The sequence below is a fragment of the Sprattus sprattus genome (genome assembly GCF_963457725.1).
Source record: "Sprattus sprattus genome assembly, chromosome: 7".
NCBI lineage: Eukaryota > Metazoa > Chordata > Actinopteri > Clupeiformes > Clupeidae > Sprattus > Sprattus sprattus.
The window spans coordinates 10504180-10527564 of record NC_137926.1 but is presented as its reverse complement, the minus strand read 5'-3'; the positions used below and the strand labels follow the sequence as shown (position 1 = coordinate 10527564).

Below are 23385 nucleotides of genomic sequence, written 5' to 3'. Positions count from 1 at the left end.
ACTGTTCATGTATGAGAGGGGGCCGAGGTGAAAACCAAGTGAAAAATAACTAATAATAATAGTACTAATAATAATGATAATAATAATAATAATTACAAAAGAAATAAAAACATCTCTAACAGACAAGAACACAATTCAGTCACTGTCACAACACCAGAGAAATTCTTTGTTTATTTATTTTTTTACTCTTTAAATGATTTAAATATCGCTTTTTAAAAATATTTTTTTCACCATCTACTTTATACTCATTTATTTATTGCGAAAAAATAGGCAACTTGACAAATGGTGGTGGTGATGATCTGAGAGGCGACGCAGTGGAAGAGTGACGAGATGGGTTGGCACAGAGAGCTGCGGTGTGCAGTACCCTCATCGGCCACAAGGGGGAGTGGTGGGTGGTTATGCATTTCCACCAGACTCTCACTGGATGTAGGCGCCCCTCATGGCAGCTCCGGGTCTGCTAAGGGCAGCGCCGTTAGTCCCCCTCAAACACAGCCTCTCCTCCTTGTAATCGCCATTTGCTATTATTCACCGCTGGAATCGGTCCATTGTTCCATCACCAGGGTCGAGCGGGATCTCTGGAGTTCTGTACAATGGTAATCCCTGAACGTAAAAGAAAAACAAAGCAAACAAACAAACACAAAAACAATAAAAGAAAAAACGCTACCAACGCAAGTGCAACCTCCGCTAGGCAAAGCTTCCCCCACTGCCTCTGGACAGAGTTCAGGAATGGAGGGACTCTAGGGAGGGAAGAAGAAGGGGAGTGGGGTGGGGTGGGGGTGGGGGTGGTGCTGTTGGGTAATGGTGGCTGTCGGGATCTGAGAGCTGAACGTGCTGGAGGACAGATGTATTGGGGGTGACAGGACTGAGGGGAATGTAAGGAGGAGAGAGTGTAGCAGGCAGGGATGGGTGGAGGCCTGGGTGCCCTTAAAGAGGGCACCGGAAAAGCGTGCGGGTGGCTTCCACCTCCCTGGCCCAGAGAGAGCAAACAAATATGGAAGGAAAACAAAAAATCTGACATAAGATCAAACGATGGGGTGGAAAAACCCAAACGAACCAAAAAGCTCAAAAGCACATCTGAACGCAACCGCGTCAGTCCTCAAAGTCAGTCAGCCGCTCAAACGCTTTCGCAAACGTCACAACAAGAAAAGGAAACGTCTATTCAGACCGAGCAATCCAAACCAGTCTTGCTTTCTCTTTGTTTGGGTTTTAGTTTTTATTTTTGTGGAGAGGGGGGTCAGGCTGGGGTTGGAGTTCACTCCTGTGTGTTGTTGGTTTTTGTACTCTGGTGACCCCCTTTGGTTTATGAGGACCTTATCCATGTCCACTGCAGGAGCCGGGAATGTGGCATGCAGCTTGGCGTAGGTCTTGGGGTCTCAGGGGCTTCAGGTAGAGGGGCTCATTTGGTGGGGGGGAGGGGGTTTGGGTTGGGAGGGGGGGTAAAGGTTTTGGGGGGGAATGGGGCTCAGGGATGTAAACAGTTCAGCGGCACGGCTTCGGCCCTCAACTTGGGGTCCAGTGCTCAGCTTCAGAGCGAGTCTGTATGGGGGGAGAGAGAGAAAAAGAAAGAGAGAGAGCGGGAAGGGGAGGTGGGCCAGTAACTGATCTGAACCGGTGCGGGCAGGCCTTTGGATTCGACGCGTGGACTTCAGTGAATGTGTGTGGCAGTTATGTATTAGACCAGCACCAACATGAACGCACACTTGTCCATTTCTCTTCCGCTGGCACTTTCGGAGAAGCCAGCGGAAGTGGACGCACGAGCTAGAACACGCTGAGCAGTCTGTGAGAGAAGGCAGGTCGTTGAGGCTCAGTGTTAGCTACATCGCGTCAGTCAGCAGCCTGGGGGTGGTCTTTGAGGAGACGGCAGGCAAGGACATTCAGGAGAGCTCAGCCAAAGGCACAGCTATACCGCCCCCTAGTGGAGGACACCCAAATCCCTATCAGTACATCAAGAGGATCCTTTTCGTTATGAGTTCCACGTACATATCATGCAACCTCGGAGTTCCGTATGTGATGGCATCAAAAGTAAGACAGACGTCCACAACGTCCGCATCTACAAACACTGTAACCTGAATCTATGGCAAACGTTACATTTTACCAATTGTAATTTCAATAGCAAAGTCACGATATCAAGTGTTAGCTAGATACTAAGAAGTTCCTACAAACATCTGTAGAGCGACGAGAGTCCACCATTTCCTTTGTAAGAGTTGGTTTTGGTCTACATGAGACTGGTGATGTACAGTACCGTAGGTAGGTTAATATGAAAGGAATGTTGGAATGGCATGTTAATGGAACAGTAAATGCTTCGGACAGGGGACGCTGTGTAACACGCGACCTGATTTCCGACATGCAATGGGAATGTGTTCAAGAACTGGGAATGTGTTAAAGCCTGTGTGAGGTGCATGTGTGTGTGTGTGTGTGTGTGTGTGAGTGTGTGAGTGTGTGAGTGTGTGAGTGTGTGAGTGTGTGTGTTTGTGTTTAAGAAGTGGCAAGGTGTGCCAGTAAACCACGGATGTCTGTTTCTCTCCAACTCTCCACATGTTGAGTGCCCTGGCCCACCTTCTCCCTCCATTCAATCCTTTTCCATTCCTCTATTCCTCATACTCTCTCCTTTTTTCTCTCGCTCTTTCTCTCTCTCTCTTTCTCTCTCAAGATCGTGCTTCCCCTCGCTCCAGTCTGTATGTAGAGACAGCAGTCCTGGAGGCCGCCACTGTGAGCGTCGGGGCAGCGGTGCTACGAGTTGAGCCAGGGGTGGTTGAGGCACTCCCCGGCCGAGGCCCTCTTCTCCGGCACCATCTCCAGCATGGGCAGCAGGAAGTGTGTGAAGTGGCCCGCGTCCTCCGCCAGCCAGCCGTACTTCTCCACCAGCACGTCGAACAGCGACCACGGCTTCAGTTTGGTGATGTGTCTCAGCTCGCCTGCAGGGGGCAGCAGAGAGACAGACAGAGAGAGAGAGAGAGAGAGGCAGAGGAATGGAGAGGGGAGGAGAAAGGGAGAGACAGAAAGACAAAAGATGAGTATTTTTTTTGGAGAGGTGAGAGACAATGTGCGATTGGGAGAAACACAATGGTGAAACGTTTCAAATCTGTGAACCCTCTGCTGCTGTTTCCGCAATCTGCCCCTCAGTTATCATTAAGCAATTGTGTTTCTCATTAACTGAGAGCCTGATTCTGGATCAGCAGCAGGGTGTGTGCCATGTGGCAACCCCCCCCCAGACAGACACCTTCACCAGACAGACACCTTCCCAGTGGGATCATGTGGAGGTGGATGAGTAGCTTTGAGATTCGCTCGCTAGAGCAAGACACCGCGGTGGTCTAATATGTACTGGCGGTGCAGTTCAAAGGAGCGCCCCTAATGAAGCCCTCACACTGCAGACACTGATACAGCTTTCAAAGGGAATGCATTGTTCCTTGTACTCCTCAGAGGGCTCGTGGAGGAGCAGGAGCTGGAGCTGGCGTCTCCTCCTGAACCACATCCCGCCGTCTGTGAGCTTCTCCTCAGTGCTGGGGAACTGAGACTCAATGATTCTAAGGGGGGGGGAGCGGGGGGGGTGTTGCACATAGACTTCACCTCATTTCGTAGGTTTGAACATTTGTATTTTGATCAAAGCATTGTGTTTCTGACAAACAACATACAGTAGATGGTAGAGAGAGAGAGGGAGAGATATACAAAGTGACGAAAAAAAACACAGTGGAATTGAAGAGAGAAGACCTGTACAGTCTTGTTACCTTGGTTACCTGAGCCTGATGAAGGGTGACATCCTGTCACAGAGATACAGAGACTAACCACAGGCAGGATGGAATTGCATGCACACACCCTCTCTCTCTCTCTCTCTCGCTCTCTGTCTCTCAATCACTCTCTTTCACTCTCTCGCTCTCTCCTTCACGCGCACTCGCTCACTCTCTCGCTCTCTTTATCTCTCTCTCTCTCACTCACTCACTCTCTTTCACACTCTAGATAGGAGCTAAAGTACATGCCCAGAATTGGAGACCCAGAGACAAAGGATTGTTGTTTATCAAGAGGTGGTGCGGGAGTGTCTTAATAGTACACAAACATGGAAAAATAAACAAAAACGCAATCAAAGATACAATTAAACATAACCAGAAACAAACAAACAGAAACAAAATCACTATGGGTTCCTTGACAGATCAGCATTTACGGACGAGGGCGAGCTTCTACCCTCTAATACTCCCCCATGTTTTGAGCAAGGTTTGTGTGGGTGGATTCTGCCTTCTGTGGCCTCCATGAAAGCCACGGTGCGGTTACCTTTCTTGGAGAAGAACTCGCGGCTGTATTTCCCGGCGGCGACCACCTTACGTGGGACCTTCCCCAGAAGCTCCATGATCAGAGCGATGTGATCTGACCCATGTGGCACCCAAGACATACACACAATGCACACACACAGACGCACACACGCACGCACACACGCACACACACGCGCACGGACACACACACACACACGTGCACAGACACAAACACACAACAGCAGAACAGGTACACCTACATCAGTACAGCATGCACACAAACACGCACAGGAGCTGGTTGGGACCACCGAAATACACGGCCACTGCATACTGGAACAGACAGACTGAATCAGCGGCCAAATCTTCTGGGCCTGATGTAGGCTATAGACCTGCCACACACACCTGCCAGTGTTTTTATACTCATTAGAAAATTGTACTCTGAGTCACTAACGATTGCCTTGGATTCAATTCATTTTAAAAGGATGCTTTCCAATAACATCCTTGTGCTGTTTCCAACTTGGATTTAACTCCTAGTCTGGTTGGTTTATGTTGCTGATAGTCTGCTCCTTTCTAGCGTGTCTGTTCTGCAGTCTGCCCATCTGTCTGTTGGGGTGTGCAGCTGGACATGCCTGTCTGTGGTCCCCACCAGTCTCTTCCCCAGCGCTAGCTACCTCTTCGGTTGAAGAACTCGCGGGAATATTTTCCAGAGAGTGCAAATTGTCGCGGAATAACGCCCAGCAGCTCAATGATGTGGGCTATATGGTCTACAGAGGAGAAGAAGGACAGAAGAAAGAGACAGGAGCAGAAGAGAAGGACATGACCAAGGAGGGAGGAGAGCAAGAAAAGCCAAAGGGAGGGGAGACCAACCGGGAGGGAGGGAGGGAGGGAGGGGAGACCAACCGGGAAGGAGGGAGGTAGGGAGGGGAGACCAACCGGGAAGAAAGGGAGGGGGGGTCGAATTAGGAGGCAAAGGTAGAGGGAGAATATTAAGGATCAACAAGGTAGGTAGGTAGGGTAAGGGGGGGGGGGACCAACCGGGAAGGAGGGAGGGAGGGAGGGTAAGGGGGGGGGAGGAGAAAAAGAGAGAATGTGTTAGTAAAGCCCCACTACGGGGTGGAAACAGTGTACGGAGTGGAGAGATGAGAGGAACTTCTGAAGTCCATCACTCTTGGGGCTGGATTGAATACATCTTTGAGAGCGTTCAGAAAGGTCAGCTGTGTGTAAAACCTACAACACAGCTTCTCATTGGTCTGTTTTTTTTTGCACTGCCTAAATCTCATGTCACTGATGATACAGACTGTATTATTATAATTATTACCATTATTAATAATAATAATAATAATAATTAATGAAATAATTATCTCTCTATTTTCAGTAAATCACACCCTATGCATTATTCTTTTTATTTTTTTTAGCACTGGGCATCTCATTAATGAGTATCAATGCAGCATATCCGTGACCAGTACAGAAATGTTGAAGTTAGTCGTAAATAGAAGAAAGCAGATGTTTGTACTTTAATCCAGCTGTGAAAGTTTTAAATGGGAGACAATTTGTGGAATGCGAGACAATGACCAATGAAAAGCATTGGAAGAGGAAAGCAATGAGTTAGATGAAGAGTGAATGCGAGAAAGGGAGAGAGAGAGAGAGAAAGAAAGTGAGTGTGAGAGGAAGGGTATGGATGAGAGAAGCTGGCAATTGAGAAGAAGTGAGCTGTTGGATGAATGAGGGGAGAGGGAGGGAAAGTAAATCATATAACCAGCACACAGGGGGTAGTGAGACAGGTAGTGAGATGGGGGGGTGAGACGGATGGTTCTCACGCGTGGCAGAGTGAGCTAAGGTGGTGAAAGTGGGATGACAGGAAAAGCAGGGGGGAAGGTGAGCAGGTTTGGTCAGTCTCAAGAACAGGTTTAATGTTTGGGGTTGATCATGGGAGAGGAGGAAGATATGGGTAAGAGGATCACAAAGGGAAGAGGGAGCTAGAAACATCTTGGCTTAAAGAATGAAGTATAGATGGTGAACATGATGGGAAACTACTGGGGCCACCCCGAAAAAAGTACTTTCAAATGCACATTCAGTTATTAATAGCTGAAGTATAAAGTGTACACATTGGAAAATGCAAACAGATAATTTATCAAAAGATCATCACTGTTGCATCTACAGTGTGAACAAAATGTGTGAATAAATAGGCACAAATGTAGTGTTTAATACTAGTGTATGTATGGAAGTGTGTGTGGGTGGGGGTGTGGGTGTGAGATACTGGTTGTGCCAACTTTTTCTGACTGCTTAAGCACTATCTTTGAAACTATAGGCCATTTCTGCATAACTCACTTACACACTAACCACAAAACCTTACACCAAACCAGCAAAACATTATACAACTCTTGCAAAACGGAACGGTTCTTGCAAAACACTTCAAACTAAAACTAGTTTTATGCCAATACAGTCCACATCAAAAATCAAATGAATAAGCAAACTAAGCACCAACTACACACTGGTAGTAGAAATGAACAACACCGTCAGCATCTGCTTTGTCTGTGTGCAGTACGTAGACGTTTGCAATCAAGTTTACTGTAAACACATTTATCACACACACCAGTATCCAAATGTGTACATGTGTATTCCGCACATCACACACTATTAATAAGCGGGAAACTTTATTTTCTCAACACACCTCAACAACACAAGAAGAAAATTGGCTAAATCTCTCTTTGTAGGTCTGGCCATAAGACAGTGGATATAACTCTATAATACCAGCAGGACAACAGCACTTATGGTTATTTAACTATTCTCATCTCAAAATGTCCATGTGTAACCTGCAACAGTGGAGCGGCTCAGGTTTGGTGAACCTGTTGCCCAGCCTGCTTAATGCTTATCCCAACGTGGTCGACCACATCTACTATGATCTCATCAGTTACTCTTTCTTCTTCACCTCCTCTTCCTCCTCCTCGTCCTCATCCTCCTCTTTTCTCCTCCTCGTCCTCATCCTCCTCTTTTCTCCTCCTCGTCCTCATCCTCCTCTTTCTCCTCCTCGTCCTCCTTTAGTTCTCGCCCCTCCTACTCTCTGCCCCATACTTGCCTCCATTGTAATCCAAACCAAATGTTTTTCTGTGGCCTGTTCATACTGCTCAAGCCCTATTTATCTAAAGGGGGGTTTTAACACGTGTCAGTGTGGAAAGGCGATTGGCAAAATAGTGTAGCAATAACTCAGTTGTTTACAGTTGAGTAAACTGTAACCAACTGAGTTATTGCACTGAGTTAAGCAGTGAGTGTAAAGCAGTGAGTTGTGTGTACAGTTTAACAAAAAAGAGTGTTATAAAAGAGATTGTGCAATCAGTTTCGGCACACTCTTGGCAGTAAATGTATTATCCGCAAGTATAAATAGTATCAGAGATAGTGCTTCAAGAATCACTGTTATTGTTCAAACAACCAGTAAAAAAACTGTCATGTGCTTGTTTGTGTGTGTGTGTGTGTGTGTGTGTGTGTGTGTGTGTGTCCCTTCGCGTGGTTGCTACTTATCAGTATCTATCTGCCCATGTATCTATCTATATTTGCATCTTTAAATCCTATTGGGCTTTGATGTAGAAGGGCTTGTTTACTCTGCTTTCATTTGTGTGTAAGAGTAGAGACTCACCCTCATCACGGGAGTAGTCCTCCCCTGAGTGAGGTTCAAACAAGTAGTCTCCGGTGGCCAGCTCGAACGCCTGCAGCGGAGAGGATGGAGGACAGACAGCATGACCTATGATTGGCTGATCTCAGTGACTGGCACGGCAATGGGCCAATAGAGGCGCTTGTATTCTCACCATGCAGGCGGTGCTCCAGATGTCTGCTGGAGTGCTGTAGCCAGCCCCAATCAACACCTCGATGGAGCGGTACTGCCGTGTCTGGATGTCCTCTGTGAAATGCTTGTGCTTTGAGGGGGAGACAAGACAGGAGATTGGCTTATTGTCATTCTCCATGCATATACACCTCACATAATGCTTCAGGGCATAGGGGACATGATTCATCACTGTCTGCTTTGTAAATACACCCCCACCCCCACACACACACACACACACACACACATGCACTCTGTACCACTTGTACACTATAGGCATTTGCAATTGAATTACAATGTTTATTAATAGAATTGTACTAGAATAGATATATGTACTTTATCACACTGTTTCTCTCTCCCTTACACACCCACACACGCGCACACGCGAACACACGCACACACGCACACACACAAACACAAACACACACACACACACACACACACACACACACTCTACAACCACTTCCCCCCTGTCCCTCTCTCACCACCCAGCAGGCGTTGCCCAGGTCAGCAATCTTGACTCTCAGTATGTCTGCGTTGCGCGGGTCCAGCGGATTCACCAGCAGATCGGCTGCTCGAACTTTAGCTGCCAAAGCCAAAGGTACACACCATTACTGAGGGCCAAATGGTTCAGTCGCCACTTCACCAAGTCAAAATGAACGCTGCGGACGTTCAGACTACATTTCCCACAAGGAACTGCATTAAAATACATGAACATCTGGCTTTCAATAAATTCAGTTTGTTTGGTTAAATTGAACTGTGCAAGAATCCTTCTAGGGAGGCGCACTGCATTCTGCCAATGCCTTTTGAAGCTAATTTAGAGTGGCAGCTGACTGCAACATGAGCAGTTAACTGCTGTCACGTCAATTGACAAATAATCACTCTCCTTTCAACATGTTTTCCCTCATATTCCACTGATATATACAGCCGCGGAAAAAATTAAGAGACCACTTCAAAATTATCAGTTTCTCTGGTTTTACTATTTATTGGTATGTGTTAAAGTAAAATGTACATTTTAGTTTTATTCTATAACCTACTGGCAACATTCCTACCAAATTTCAAATAAAAATATTGTCATTTAGATCATTTATTTGCAGAAAAATGACAATTGGTCAAAATAGCAAAATTGATGCAGTGTCTTCAGATCTCGAATAATGCAAAGAAAACAAGCTCATATTCATTTTTAAACTACACAATACTAATGCTTACACTTAGGAAGAGTTCAGAAATCAATATTTGGTGGAATAACCTTGATTTAAAATCACAACTTTCATGTGTCTTGGCATGCTCTCCACCAGTCTTTCACATTGCCGTTGGGTGACTTTATGCTACTCCTGGCGCAAGAATTCAAGCAGCTCGGCTTCTTTTCATGGCTTGTGACCATCCATCTTCCTCTTGATCACATTTCAGAGGTTTTTTATGGGATTCAGGTCTCGAAATTGGGCTGGCCATGACAGGGTCCTGATCTGGTGGTACTCCATCCACACCTTTACTGGCCTGGCTGTGTGGCATGGAGCATTGCCCTGCTGGAAAAAACATTTCTCAGAGTTGGGGAACATTGTCAGAGCAAAAGGAAGCAAGTTTTTCTTCCGGGTCAACGTTATACTTTGCCTGGCTGAGGTTTGTAAAAGACCATAAGGATTGAAAAAGCGGACTTGAGGTTCTTCTAAGTTCGTCTTCTCTGATGAGTCCGATTTCACAGTAGGTGCAAGACTCTCTGGCTTGTAGGCCTCTCCAGGTCTCCGTCTAACCATCAGACGACCATGTGTTGGGCAAAGCTGAAAATTGGACTCATCAGAGAAGACGAACTAGAAGACCCTCCAGTCCGCTTTTTTCAATCCTTATGGTCTTTTACAAACCTCAGCCAGGCAAAGTACAACGTTGTCCCGGAAGAAAAACTTGCTTCCTTTAGCTCTGACAATGTTCCCCAACTCTGAGAAATGTTTTTTCCAGCAGGGCAATGCTCCATGCCACACAGCCAGGCCAGTAAAGGTGTGGATGGAGTACCACCAGATCAGGACCCTGTCATGGCCAGCCCAATTTCGAGACCTGAATCCCATCAAAAACCTCTGAAATGTGATCAAAAGGAAGATGGATGGTCACAAGCCATGAAAAGAAGCCGAGCTGCTTGAATTCTTGCGCCAGGAGTAGCATAAAGTCACCCAACGGCAATGTGAAAGACTGGTGGAGAGCATGCCAAGACACATGAAAGTTGTGATTTTAAATCAAGGTTTTTCCACCAAATATTGATTTCTGAACTCTTTCTAAGTGTAAGCATTAGTATTGTGTAGTTTAAAAATGAATATGAGCTTGTTTTCTTTGCATTATTCGAGATCTGAAGACACTGAATCTTTTTTGCTATTTTGACCAATTGTCATTTTTCTGCAAATAAATGATGTAAATGAGAATATTTTTATTTGAAATTTGGTAGGAATGTTGCCAGTAGGTTATAGAATAAAACAAAAATGTACATTTTACTTTAACACATACCAATAAATAGTAAAACCAGAGAAACTGATAATTTTGAAGTGGTCTCTTAATTTTTTCCGCGGCTGTATATATTCCCTCCACATTCTCTTTCCTTTTTACTACAAGCTAAGATACAGAGACAAGGAAAGTTGCATATCCAACTAAGCTCAAGTTGGTTCATCCAACCTGAAACCTAAGCTCTCCTGAAGCTGCCACAAGTCAAATGAGCCTCTGCACCACTAATCCCTCCAAGATCACCCCCTGCCGCACCCAACATGCAAAAGGCAGATTCCAGATGAAAAAGCCCTTCATAGGCTATACAGTCCAGCAAAGCAACAGCAACGGTGTGAGATGATTGTAAATACATGGCATAGTACATTTTATGGACACATCCATATAAAATCATCTTTTTGGTGTAGATGCATCTTCTAAATACTTCTGTTATGTTTGTGCTCTGGTATTGTGGTGCACTAAAGCCACATATCCTGGGTGTTACCCACTTCTCCATGATGGTGTAAAAGTGTGTTCGGGGGATAGGTCACGTGGCAGTACCTTTGGGTGTGTCTCCGGTGCTGGAGGAGGAGACGGTGCGGCTGCGGTCGCCGCTGGGGGTGAGGGGGGCCTGCTGCAGCTGCTGCTGGGGGCCCTGCGAGAGGTCCGGATGGGGGTCCAGGGGCAGTTCAGGGAAGCGCGGGGAGGTGGTGCGGTGACGCCCCCCGTTGGTTAGGGCGAGGTTCTCGCCGCCGTTGAAGAGCTCGTAGGAGGCCTCGGAGGCGTCGCGGTCGGTGGTGCTGATCTCGGACTCCACCAGCGGACACAGCAGAGTTGTGGTAGGGGCCATCACGCCCAGGCCCTCGGCCAGCTCCTTCACGGCCAGCACCACGTGGCCGTTGGCCTTGGATGAGTCCTGGATGTTGGTGCTGGTGGCTGTGGTGGTGCTGGTAGCTGTGGTGGAGTTGTTCCTGTGGTGCTCTTCTTCCTCTTCGTCCTCGTCGTCGTCATCTTCCTCCTCCTCCTCCTCCTCTTCGTCGTCATCATCGTCGTCCTCGTCCTCCTCATCTTCATCATCATCTTCCTCCTCACCACCTCCCTCTTTCTCCTGTCCGCTGGACTCCTTCTCCTTCTCCACCTCCTTCTCCTGTTCAGCCTCTACTTTGCACTCCTCTTTCTTTGGGGATTCTTTCTCCAGCTTGGGCTCTTGGTTTTGCTCCTCCTCCTTATTGTCCTCCTCCTTCTCTCTCTCCTGCTCTCCCTCCTCCTCCTGCTCCTCTTTGTTTTTGTTCTCCTTCTCTTCTACGTCTCTCTGTCCCCCCTCTTCTCCCTCCTCCTCCTTCTCCTCTTCCTCCTCCTCTTCCTCCTTCTCCTCCTCCTCTTCCTCCTTCTTCTCCTCCTCCTTCTCCTTCCGCTCCTCGCCCTGCTCCTGTTCCTTCTGCTCCCTTGTTTCCACTTCTGACTTGGGAATGTTGGGAATGTTGGGGATGTTGGGGGTGTTGGGGGTGTTAGGGATGTTGGGGGTGTTGGGGGTGTTGGGTATGTTGGGGATGTTGGGGCTGCGACTCTTTCTCTCTCTGGGCTTTTCCTCCACCTCCCCCTCCTCCTTCTCCGTGCTGGGGGGGATCTCTACCGTGTCTTTCCCCACGCGCTCTGGGAGTGCGGCACCTGAGAGAGTAGGCGGAAGAGAAAGTGAGAGTTGGTGAGAGACCGTGGAGATAGTGAAATGTGTTGCATAAATCCCATCCCACAAACATCAAGGTAAAAAAATAAATAGAAACAGTTAATGCCAGAGTGAGAGAGAAGCTACAGATATGGCTGTACCCACAGCTTTGTTTGGGGCTTAGATGAGCAGCGAGAAAGAGAGAGAGAGAGAAAGAGAGAGAGAAAGAGAGCGAGAGAGAGAGAAAAAAAGAGAGAGAGAAATGGAGAAAGGGACTCATTGAATGAATGAAGCACAGGGAATGGAATAGATGTCCAATCATCGAAGCGCAGTACTACAACAGAGACTAACGCATAGCTCTGACCCTATGCCCTCTGTGTGCTTGCCCATGTATATTTGTGTTTACATATATATGTGTGTGTGTGTGTGTGTGTGTGCTTGCCCATGTATATTTGTGTTTACATATGTATGTGTGTGTTGGTGTGTGTTTGACCATGTATATTTCTGTTTACATATGTATGTGTGTGTGTTTGTCCATGTATATTTCTGTTTACATATGTATGTGTGTGTGTTTGTCCATGTATATTTCTGTTTACATATGTATGTGTGTGTTGGTGTGTGTTTGTCCATGTATATTTCTGTTTACATACTGTATGTATGTGTGTGTTTGTCCATGTATATTTGTGTTTACATATGTATGTGTGTGTTGGTGTGTGTTTGTCCATGTATATTTCTGCTTGCATATGTATGTGTGTGTGTTTGTCCATGTATATTTCTGTTTACATATGTATGTGTGTGTGTTTGTCCATGTATATTTGTGTTTACATATGTATGTGTGTGTTTGTCCATGTATATTTGTGTTTGCATATGTATGTGTGTGTGTTGTGACACAGCAGGGAGACCCATGATGTTGGAGACCAGCCTAATTGCGAGCAGATCTCATCTCATTGATCTGCAGCCTGACTCTCTCTCTCCCTCCCTCCCTCTCCCTCTCTCTCTCTCTCTCTCCCTCCCTCCCTTCCTCCCTCTTCATCCCTCCCTCCCTCCCTCTCCTTCGTCATGGGCGCTGTGTTGCCATAATGAGTGACTACAATAAGAATATGTAATGGCCTTCTTCTGCAGGCGTCTCTGTGATACGCTGCTGCTGACCCAGTTGTGCTGCTGCAACTCCCCTCTCCTCACTGTCAGGAAGTCTTAACGAAGATGGTGCAGAGATTCACATCATTACCCAAACAGAAGGGGGAAAAGGGAACCTGTTTTTGAAAGATAGGGACGAATGTGATGGATTCAAGGAGGAACGGGGAAACAAGACAAGGGAAAACAGTTGCTTCCATGGCAACCATGCTGTTTCTAATGGGGAACAAACAGCAAGTGCATGAAATGCTTTGCTGAATGGGTATTTGTGCCTGTTGTTGGTGAGGAGCTGTAGCATTGCTTGGCTTACCATGGGTGATGGGAGGATTCTGTGAGGGATTTTATGGTTGGAATGAGCAAGATAAACAGAAACATACTCAGAGCAAACGCTCAGAAAGTCTCTCTCAAACACACTCAAAACACACACACACACACACACACACACACACACACACGTAGCATTAACCGTACTTGAGAAGGTAGCTTTTGCCTTATGAAACATATACCTGCTTTAAAATGAATAGAGAGAAAAACTACAGCACTGTCTATCACATTCACACACACACACACACACCAGGCATCTCCCAGTGGCACTCACAGGTGTGGTTGGTGAGTCGCACAGGCCTCTCCCTCTCTCCCTCTCCCTCATCCTCTTCGTCGACATCATCTTCGTCATCGTCGTCGTCGTCCGTGTCCGCCGGTGCGATGGCAGGCCCGGGGGCTGGATTGGGTTTGCCGCGGGGGCTCTGGTGCTTGATGGGATGGGTGTTGGGGTTGGGGCTGGAGTTGGCGTCGGTGTTGGTGTCAGTGTCGCCGTCGGCGTCGTCGTCGTCATCGTCGTCATCGGCCCTCTGCTTCTCGGCCTCGCGCTCCAGGGCCTCGATCTCCAGCATGCGGCGCTCCAGCAGCTCAGCCTGGCGCTTCTGCTTCTTCTTTAGCTTCTTCTTCTTGTTCTTGGAGATCTTGCCAACCTGTGGCATGACACACACACACACACACACAAACACAGTCAAAGGTGAACGCACACACACACACACACACACACACACACACACACACACACACACACACACACAGTCAAAGGTGCACGCACACACACACACACACACACACACACACACACACACACAGTCAAAGGTGCATTCACACACACACACACACACAGTCAAAGGTGAACGCACACACACACACACACACACACACACACACACACACACACACACACACACACACACACACACACAGTCAAAGGTGAACGCACACACACACACACACACACACACGCACATACACACACACACACACACATACACACACACACACACACAGTCAAAGGTGCATTCACACACACACACACACACACACACACACACACAGTCAAAGGTGCACGCACACACACACACACACACTCACACACAGAATCAAAGGTGCACACACAGACACACACACACACACACACACACACACACACACACACACACACACACACAGTCAAAGGTGCACTCACACAAACACACACACACACACACACACACACACACACACACACACACACACACACACACACACACACAGTCAAAGGTGCACTCACACACACACACACAGTCAAAGGTGCACGCACACACACACACACACTCACACACAGAATCAAAGGTGCACACACAGACACACACACACACACACACACACACACACACACACACACACACACACACACACACACACAGTCAAAGGTGCACTCACACAGTCACACATAAACATATACAGATGATGAAAACCAACAGATCCCTTTCAAGTCCTTAAAAGACAATCACATGAATAAAAACCAAGAAGTCACTGCACTCTGTGTGTCTGTATAATTGGCTCTTAAATAATACAAATCCACTAGACCACCGACAAGTCTTAGTCTGTGACTTCTACATTTTGAACATAATAAAATAATATCACCTATTTGATTTGTGTTGTGACATATTCGATAGTGAGTGTTCTGATATATTTTGAATCAATCTTCAATTTTTGTTATTACTTGAAATGAAATATACTGATAAATGGGTGTGTTCTTGAATCTTAACTCAAAAATTGGGATTGAATCAGATTCTGATTTTTTCCGATACTGTCCATGGTCTTCCCCACCGCTAATGCACATGTGATTCTCACTTAACCAGATCCCCCACACCATCATTAACACATGCTGCTTTTAACAGTTCTGCTGTTATTCAGGCCGCATGTCAAGTGATTTTAAAAGGCCCGTAAACACAGTTAAATACTGTTGATGTTTGTATGTGTGAGTTTAAGGAAAACAGAACTGGTCATTTCAGACAGCTAGTATACTTATAAAAGAAGTTAGGGTTACTTACACTTACCTGTCTGACCTGGGGTGCAGTGCTGACTAAGAGTGAGAAAGACAGAGAGAAGAGAGAGAGAGAGAGAGAGATGGGGAGAGAAAAGAGAGTCAGAGGTAAAGTAAGTCACCACGTCAAATATCTAAAGGACTCAGAGAGCACATATGCATTTGTGGGGAGCAATCTTCAAAGCAGCTCTTGCTTTATTAATAAAACCCCTAAATGGCCAGTGCTGGCTGAAACAAGCGTGAGAAACACTGCACTTAGATCCGCTTACACACACGCCATAAGGATCTTTAGTTCCCAGAGTTTTCTTCGTCAAGTTGAAAGAAGGATTTAATGAAACTAATGTGAGGCAGCCCAGCGCCTCTGTCCTAGATCCATATTAATAGGCCATGTCTATTTTTGATGCCTGGGCCCATATCTCCTACATAATGGAGCGCTGCTGACTCCACGCTGCCAGCTGCTGCCTAAAGGTACCACTCATGACGGGGGACCCAGAGCCAATGGGGCTGGAGACCCTGACGCACTGTGAGGGACTACTGGACACGATGGCTGGAGTACTTCAAATCAGACGCCCTTGAAGTCTAATGCACTCACTCTGGATGCGAGAGCACTTCATGAGAGAGAGAGTGGGGAAGCTAGTAGTTCTAGTGAAAAAGGGGGACTGTGTGAGATGCGTCATACTGATCTATCAAAGATAACACACCCGACCAGACAAGTTTAGATACTGGGGTATCAACATGGCCAAGCTTAGATACTGGGGTTTCAACATGGCCGAGCTTAGATACTGGGGTTTCAACATGGCCGAGCTTAGAAACTTGGGTTTCAACATGGCCGAGCTTAGATACCGGGGTTTCAACATGGCCAAGCTTAGATACCGGGGTTTCAACATGGCCGAGCTTAGATACTGGGGTTTCAACATGGCCAAGCTTAGATACCGGGGTTTCAACATGGCCGAGCTTAGATACCGGGGTTTCAACATGGCCAAGCTTAGATACCGGGGTTTCAACATGGCCGAGCTTAGATACCGGGGTTTCAACATGGCCAAGCTTAGATACCGGGGTTTCAACATGGCCGAGCTTAGATACCGGGGTTTCAACATGGCCAAGCTTAGATACCGGGGTTTCAACATGGCCGAGCTTAGATACCGGGTTTCAACATGGCCGAGCTTAGATACCGGGTTTCAACATGGCCGAGCTTAGATACCGGGGTTTCAACATGGCCGAGCTTAGATACCGGGGTTTCAACATGGCCAAGCTTAGATACCGGGGTTTCAACATGGCCGAGCTTAGATACCGGGTTTCAACATGGCCGAGCTTAGATACTGGGGTTTCAACATGGCCGAGCTTAGATACCGGGTTTCAACATGGCCGAGCTTAGATACCGGGTTTCAACATGGCCAAGCTTAGATACCGGGGTTTCAACATGGCCGAGCTTAGATACCGGGGTTTCAACATGGCCAAGCTTAGATACCGGGGTTTCAACATGGCCGAGCTTAGATACCGGGGTTTCAACATGGCCAAGCTTAGATACCGGGGTTTCAACATGGCCAAGCTTAGATACTGGGGTATAAACATGGCCGAGGTTAGATACTGGGGTTTCAACATGGCCGAGCTTAGATACCGGGGTTTCAACATGGCCAAGCTTAGATACCGGGGTTTCAACATGGCCAAGCTTAGATACCGGGGTTTCAACATGGCCGAGCTTAGATACCGGGGTTTCAACATGGCCAAGCTTAGATACCGGGGTTTCAACATGGCCAAGCTTAGATACTGGGGTATAAACATGGCCGAGGTTAGATACTGGGGTTTCAACATGGCCGAGTTTATATACTGGGGTTCAACATGGCCGCAACCTATGTGGGTGCTAAGATGAATGGGTGTGAGGAGGCTGAGGAGAGACGTGGAGGACAGAGGTGGAGGGGTGCATCACCTGCGGAGCCAGAGGGAGGGGGGGCGCCAGCCTTCTGCCACTCCGTGGCCTCCACAGCCATCCGGCGTACAAAGGCATCGTCCACACAGAGCAGGATGTTCTCTGGCTTAATGTCCGTGTGGATGATCTTACACTTGCTGTGGAGGTAGTCCAGGCCCGCAAGACACTGGAGGAAGCACATTGAGACAGAAAGATACAATCAGAAGCACATTGAGACAGAAAAACACCATCAGAAGCACATTAAGACAGAAAAACAAACTTTACAAAAATGGTTTCCTTGGGTGGGTGCTAAATATCATGCTCTCTATCTTTAGGAGATTTAGCTAGCTTACAAGGGGTTAGTTATTTGTCCAGAAATGTCTAATATTTTATGTTATCCCACCCAAGTGTTTTTCTTCATTTCGGGGAACTAAATTAGCTCATCTGAGCACCCTCAACCCCAAACCACTTTGGTATGATGGACTTAGATAAACTGAGAGATTCAGAGAGCAAAAAAAAATGTTTTTTTGAAGTGTGTGTGCTACCTGTTTGATAATACTCTTGACACAGGGCAGCGGCAGGCCTTGGTAGTTCGACTTAATAATCCACTTCAGTAGATGATGTCCCAGCACTTCAAACACCATACACACATCTGACACATCTGAGTTAAGGAACACAATCAGTGCATAAGCGCATGCACACACATACACACACACACACACAGACACACACACACAAAAACACACACACACACACACACACACACACACACACACACACACACACCCACACACACACACACACACACCCAATAAGAGCCGCAGCGCTTAGCAACATCAAACAAACACCTAACATCAAAAATACTTGTGCGCTGATGTGTGTGACACTCTTTAGAAGGATACGAATTCCATTGATTCCCGAGATCTTGAAGTCGTCGATGAGCTGCACTACCATGTCCTTGTTAGGGTCAGCGGGGTCACTGTCTCGAACCTGTCAGACAGAGGAAGGCGGGGCAAGAAGAGACATTCATTTAAAAAGCATTCTAGAAATGCTTTGGGAACAAATAGCGCTAAATAAAGACAGTCACGCACTTCTGTCGACCCATATATGAGCATATATATTGTTTTAAGCACACAAAGAACGTTGGTGACACTCACACATCTCAGAAGTTTGATCTCATCCAGGGCTGTTTCTGTGTAGTGCTGGGCACTCTTCACCACCTTCATGGCCACAAAGCGCTTCCCCCTGAGAGAAGACACACACGCACACACACACACACACACACACACACACACACACACACACACACACACACACACACACACACACACACACACACAGGGCATGAAATCACCCTGGACTGGTACGCGGGTCCCTGTGTGATAGGAGACATATGGGACTTTTGGCTGCCAGTCTCAACCACATGGCGGACAGAATAAGAGGCCTCCAGCTACAATGGCAGTACACACAACCACACACACACTACCCACAAACCCTCAGGACAACACACACACTGCAACAACACACACACCATCTCAAATCACTTTTCTGTCAAACATGTCAGCATTCCATCCGTAGACTCAAACTGAAAAAAAATGCAATGCACTCCACACACACATCCAAAGAACTGCTTCATTGCATAAGTATGTAGTCCTGTGATGTTGTTGTCACGATGACTACTAGCGCAATTTGTTATAGTGGTGGAAAATTCCATGAGGATTTCCATGCAGATTCTCGTTTAGCCAAGGCCGAAGGGGGACGTGTGGAGGGAGGAAATGTGAGCCTGGGGACACCGATACTGCGCTCGGAATAAGTGTGTGTGTGTGCCGGACTGTCAGGTGCCGGGTGTTGTTTGCCACGCTATATTGCCGTGGATCTTGTGTGCTGCCGGCGGGTGCTGCCATGGTTACTCACTGGATGTCCCAGCACAGCCAGACGGTGGAGAAGTGTCCCCAGCCCAGCTTGCGGATCACATGGTACCTTCCGTTAAACAGATCCCCGATCTTCACCGGGTGGTACCCTCCTGAGGGAGCAGAGAGAAAATAAAATAAAAGGACGATGAGATTGCTCTTGCAGACTGGGGCGAACGAAGGGATTAGACTAACCTCAGATGGGAAGAGGGAAAAAAAGAAACACAGAAACAATCATACTGAAAAGCATTAGCAGAAAAAAACTAGTAGTCAGTTGGAATAGAGAAATGACCCCTGAGGACACAGAAAAGAAGACTAACCCATTTGTGGAGCGGGAGGTGAAAATGGGGACAGACAAGAGAAAGGAAAGGGAGAAGGAGAGTGAGGCAGCACAGTTTACTGATGGAGCCACAGACTGAGAGATGGAGAGAGGGAGCGAGAGAGATGGAGAGAGAGATGGAGAGAGAGAAGGAGAAGGGAGAGTGAGGCAGCACAGTTTACTGATAGAGCCACAGACTGAGAGATGGAGAGAGGGAGCGAGAGAGATGGAGAGATTGAGAGAGAGATGAGAGAGAGAGAAAGAGAGGGATAGAGGAGAGTGGGGCAGTTCAATGACTGACAGAGCCACAGACTGAGAGATGGAGAGAGGGAGCAAGAGAGAGAGAGAGAGAGATGGAGAGAGAGAAAGAGAGAGGGAGAGAGAGGAGAGAGAGAGCAGAAGAAAGAGAGAGATTGAGAGAGAGAAAGCAGAGTAAGCTGGCCTGGGTAGCTTCTTAATGAGTCCCTCAGTGACACCTTCCTTTTGGACAGCATGTATGAGCTAAAACACGGCTGAGGGAGGGATAGAGAAGAGAAAGACAGAGAGAGAGAGAGAAGAGAAAGACAGAGAGAGAGAGAAAGAGGACAAGATACAGACTATTTACAAATGAAGAGGGAGCACACAGAAGGATAGAGAAAGCCAGTGGGGCCAGACAGGGATATGAAAAGATGATGAGGGAATTTCAGATGGGGGGTGTATGAAAGAGAGAGAGAGAGAGAGAGAGAGAGAGAGAGAGAGAGAGAGAGAGAGAGGGGGAAAGAGAGAGGAGAGTGGGGCAGCACAACAGAGCCACAGACTGGCAGAGCCACAGACTGAGAGATGGAAAGAGGGAGCGAGAGAGAGAGAGAGATGGAGAGAGAGAGAGAAAGAGAGAGAAAGAGAGAGAGACTGAGGAAGAGGGAGAAAGAGAGAGAAAGAGAATGTTTTGAAGAGAGAGCGAGAGAGAGCGAGAGAGAGAGAGAGAGAGAGAGAGGTAAAGAGAGGGGAGAAGACAGTGATTTGATGCTGTTTTTCTTTCAGACTACAGGGATCCTGCTCTGACTGCTCTTGCACACAGCCTACTACTCCCTCTGCACCAGGCGCTCCAAACCTTGAACCACGTCGCCCAGACCTATAAAACCCACACCACTGCTGAATTTCATTAGAATACAGGGAGACAGTCACCCACAGAGAGAAAAAATAGGTATTGAGATGAAGGAATGAAACACAAAAAGAGTTAAGACATTCTGACTGGATTTCCCTTCCTTCCCGCAGATGAGGATACAGGCTTCACTAGTGCGTGACAACTCGAGGGTCACAGTCGGGAGATGACAAGGCCAAGAAAAACCAAGGGTTGGCTGAAACAGTGAGTTAAGGAGACGGAGAAAGAGACAGAGTTGAAGAGCAAGACACAGACAGATATAGAGGGAGGTGGCGATAAAAGAGAGGTGACAGGATAAGAGACAGACAGATTACGAGAGCGAGACAAGAGACAAGGGAACTGACCTTTGCAGTAGTCGGCGGGGTCCTCCTGCTCCTCATCGTCTGAGCCCAGGATCTCCTCCTCTGGCTCGGGAGGGGGCACTGGCTCAGGAGGGGGAGGCGGGGGTGGTGGGGGAGGAGGTGCCGACGGGACTTTCTGCTGGGTCTCAGGCCTGGAGAGAGGGAAGAGAGAGAGAGAGAGAGAGAGAGAGAGAGAGAGAGAGAGGGAGAGAGAGATAGGCAAACATTAGGATGTGAAGACTTGCCTCCATTTCTCTGCTATCAGAGGGAGTCCTCTGGTACTAGAGGATGCATTTCCTGTCCCCATTAGTAAGACCACTGAAAAAGGCGCTACAAGCTAACTAGCTAACAACCAACAGATTTGCCTTGCGAACACCAACAACAGCACCACTGGTGGCTGCCTGGCTCTGATAACTGATATATTTTGCTACTATATTTGGAGACTTGTTGTTAAAGCAGTTCATTTTCACAGGGTTTCATGTCCATTCCACAAATGATACAGTGGCTAAAAAGAACGACAGGCATGATTATCTCTACTTCACATGACCGTGTAGCCTACTATACAAATGAATTAAGAGATGTTTCTAAAAGTTGCTATCTACAATTTTTTTTTCATTTTAAAATCTTTTAAAACATGAATATTCTTTTGACTGAGTACGCTTTAATGGTCATTTCACGTACATTAGCTAATAACAGGGTTTTATCGTGGCCTCTCGACTAGCAGCAGAATTAGTATGAAATGAAAACTGACATATCCGTACAAACGCCTCAGCTATAAACACCAACACAACCGCAGCTAGCGCACTGCGAGGAGCCGCTTTCAGAGGCATGTGCCCATGCTTTTTGGTGTGTTGCCATAGAAACTAGAACCGGGGAGCATCCAGTTGAGGTTAAAATCACTCAGACAACAAGTCTCCAGCAAAGGTCTTGCACAGATCTGAAGGACAGTTAATCAACGTACCATTGAGATTCCACCTCTTTCAAAAACACACTGTCAAACATACACACACACACACATACACACACTGACAAGGATACACTATTTGTATGTTGTTCAAACAATGTGAACCACCTTTATCAACGCCGTGACACACTCCTCTAGTGACACCAGACCTCAGCACTTAATGCTTGTCATTGATACACAACTGTGTGTGTGTGTGTGTGTGTGTGTGTGTGTGTGTGTGTGTGTGTGTGTGTGTGTGTGTGTGTGTGTGTGTGTGTGTGTGAGAGACATTGATACATTGAAGGCAGTTATGTAAGCACCATTCTTGCTGGGAAATTCCTCTCATTGCCAGCGCATTGGATTTATAAACAACTGTCCTTCTCCTAGAGCTTCCCATGACTACAAGCTGAGAAAAATGCAAACCTAACTAAACTGGCTTTATCCAGTATCAGAATACCAGAATGCCACAGAGCCTAAAATGGAGGTCACCATCTCATCCTTATTGTACGTCAGGCACAACAACCCACATTACAACCCAATCCTCACTTGATTTAGACATACATCTTCTAACATTTCTTAGACACAGACTACACATTTTTATCAAGCCACAGAGTGGGATCATGACAAAAAAAAACACTGAATTGTAAATAAGGTTTTGTAGGAAATGTAACCATTAGATGCAGAGCATAAAGATTCTGAGGATTTAACAATCTCCATACTGTCTTGACTGGACTTGAGGAGATAATCTATGAGTGCCATGTCAGTCCACACTATGGGCCCTGTTCATACTTGGCATTAACATGCATGATCATAAGTGGGAGGCTCTAGGTACAGGTGTGAACGCACCCAAGACACATTGAGGACTGAGCACTGAGTTCCGATCTCTCAGACCACATTCCAGGAGGTGGTCTGGGCCACATATGGCCACATGCTTCTCACTGTGTTCTGGGCCACACTGAAGGACCGCCCACTCAACTGACATCCTCTGCATAAGCAGAAGTACGTACTCATTCAAGCGCCAACGGCAACAAAAGACCAAACAGGCAACAAAAACAAAATGGACGTGCTCCACAAAGGTCTTAAAATGAAATACCAGCAACCTCACAGGGCTCCCAGATTGGTGGTTGCTTGGCAACTAATAATGTATGTCCAGGAATGTTTTT

The 23385-nt window shown here is 47.0% G+C and overlaps 1 protein-coding gene across 1 annotated transcript in view; it reads right to left on the bottom strand.

The window, feature by feature from the left end:
• Positions 1 to 1644: 1644 nt before the first annotated feature.
• srpk2 (SRSF protein kinase 2) overlaps positions 1645 to 23385 on the bottom strand; it is a 41367-nt gene continuing 19626 nt past the window's right edge. Inside the window, exons 2-17 of the mRNA XM_080842613.1 lie at positions 21283 to 21431; positions 19483 to 19591; positions 18726 to 18813; positions 18471 to 18558; positions 18114 to 18220; positions 17590 to 17755; positions 15676 to 15701; positions 13911 to 14283; positions 11938 to 12183; positions 11077 to 11688; positions 8541 to 8641; positions 8042 to 8149; positions 7873 to 7942; positions 4913 to 5005; positions 4264 to 4356; positions 1645 to 2915 (exon numbers count right to left, since the gene is read on the bottom strand). Coding sequence (XP_080698739.1) covers positions 2731 to 2915; positions 4264 to 4356; positions 4913 to 5005; positions 7873 to 7942; positions 8042 to 8149; positions 8541 to 8641; positions 11077 to 11688; positions 11938 to 12183; positions 13911 to 14283; positions 15676 to 15701; positions 17590 to 17755; positions 18114 to 18220; positions 18471 to 18558; positions 18726 to 18813; positions 19483 to 19591; positions 21283 to 21431 — 2614 coding nt within the window. The 3' untranslated portion in view covers positions 1645 to 2730. The remainder of the gene's footprint in view (positions 2916 to 4263; positions 4357 to 4912; positions 5006 to 7872; positions 7943 to 8041; positions 8150 to 8540; positions 8642 to 11076; positions 11689 to 11937; positions 12184 to 13910; positions 14284 to 15675; positions 15702 to 17589; positions 17756 to 18113; positions 18221 to 18470; positions 18559 to 18725; positions 18814 to 19482; positions 19592 to 21282; positions 21432 to 23385) is intronic.